This window comes from Mus caroli, chromosome 7 (assembly GCF_900094665.2).
Source record: "Mus caroli chromosome 7, CAROLI_EIJ_v1.1, whole genome shotgun sequence".
NCBI lineage: Eukaryota > Metazoa > Chordata > Mammalia > Rodentia > Muridae > Mus > Mus caroli.
The window spans coordinates 129,341-130,963 of NC_034576.1; the positions used below are offsets into that span (position 1 = coordinate 129,341).

Sequence of the window (1,623 nt, forward strand, 5' to 3'; positions counted from 1 at the left end):
GAGGAAAATACCTAATAAAAAAAATAAATAAAAAAAAAAAAGAAAGAAAACTCTATCCTTCCTTGTACTCTCGTTCTCCAGGGACCTCAAGTTGGATAATGTGATGCTGGATGCTGAAGGACACATCAAGATCACAGACTTTGGCATGTGTAAAGAGAATGTCTTCCCTGGGTCCACAACCCGCACCTTCTGTGGCACCCCAGACTACATAGCCCCTGAGGTAACTCTGAGCCTGCTCCTCTGTGGGCATCTCTCAGTGGGTGCCACTGTCTAGTAGTCATAGTAGGCTTGTCCTTAATTTGTGGGTGTCTTACCAGCTCCCACCTATGGTAGTCTCTACCAGTGCCCTGACCGGGGAGGCTGATATGAACTTGAAGCACTTGAAGTCAAAGAACTGGTCACATCATGTTAAGAGAAGAAAGCAATGAAATGACATGCGTTTAGTGCTCAGCTCACACACTCTATACCATCCATACCCTTCAGGGTTCCCTACCTAGGGAATGGTGCCACTCACAGTGGGCTAGATCTGCCTACCCCAAATGAGTAAAGCAAGCAGGACTTGAGGATGAATAGCGTCCATGAGTATGATTGGCTTGTAGGAGTGTGAGTAGAACACACACTATTCCAAAGTAGAGAAGGTGGAGACTATTTCTAGTGTGTTTTGAGTGGGCAGGCTTGAGAACACTCTGCCTACTATAAGGCTTTGTGTCTTCTGTATGCTGGTTGGGTGGGGTTTACCCTTTAGTACAGAATTGAACGGCAGCTCATTGATAAACAGTACATTATAGCTTTGTCGTTGATTTTTACATGTGTGTGTATGTAGTATGTATGTGTGTACATGTTTTCATGTGTGTGGGCACATTTGTGCATGCTTGCGGAGGCCCAGGGTTGTGTTAGGAGTCCTGTGCTACTCTCCCATTTTATTCATTGAGGTAAATTCTCTCAGTCAAACTCAGAGCTTGCTGATATCCTGATCTCCCTAGCTAGTTTGCACTAAGGATCTTCTGCCTCCTCTTTCTGAGGCTGGAGTACAGGTGGCCTGCTACACCCACCTGGCATTTGTATGGGTTCTGGGGATGCAAATGCTGGCCCTTATACTTATGTGGTAAGTAGTTTTAATCACCGAGCTATCCCTACAGTCCTCATTCTGTTTTTAAAACAGAGTATCACGTTTTCCAGGGTGGCTTCAAACTCACTGTGTAAATGAAGATGACCTTGAATTTGTGGTCCTTCTTGCCTGTATCTCGCCTTAGTGCTGGGATAGCAGCGGACATTCGAGAACACACCTGGCTTTATGTGTTACTAGGGTTCAGACCCAGGTTTTCATGTATCCTGGGGAAAGAAATACTTTACTAAGCTGTACCCCAAGCCTATGCACCTCATACTTTTTCCCCTAATACTGGGATTGAACACAGGCCTTCAACTTACCCATTGTTCTATAGTGTCAGCAGATCACCCTCCTGACACTCTGAGAGGGCACGGCCAGACCCCTGAACGTCCCAAAGGAACAGAAAACTGACGCTTGAATCTTCCTCTCCTTCCTTCCTTCCTTCCTTCCTTCCTTCCTTCCTTCCTTCCTTCCTTCCTTCCTTCCTTCCTTCTTTCTTTCTTTCTTTCTTTCTT

The 1,623-nt window shown here is 45.5% G+C and overlaps 1 protein-coding gene across 1 annotated transcript in view; it reads left to right on the plus strand.

Moving 5' to 3' along the window:
* Positions 1–1,623, plus strand: part of Prkcg (protein kinase C gamma) — a 28,162-nt gene that overhangs the window by 20,465 nt on the left and 6,074 nt on the right. Inside the window, exon 14 of the mRNA XM_021166727.1 lies at positions 82–220. Within this exon, the coding sequence (XP_021022386.1) occupies positions 82–220 (139 nt within the window). The remainder of the gene's footprint in view (positions 1–81; positions 221–1,623) is intronic.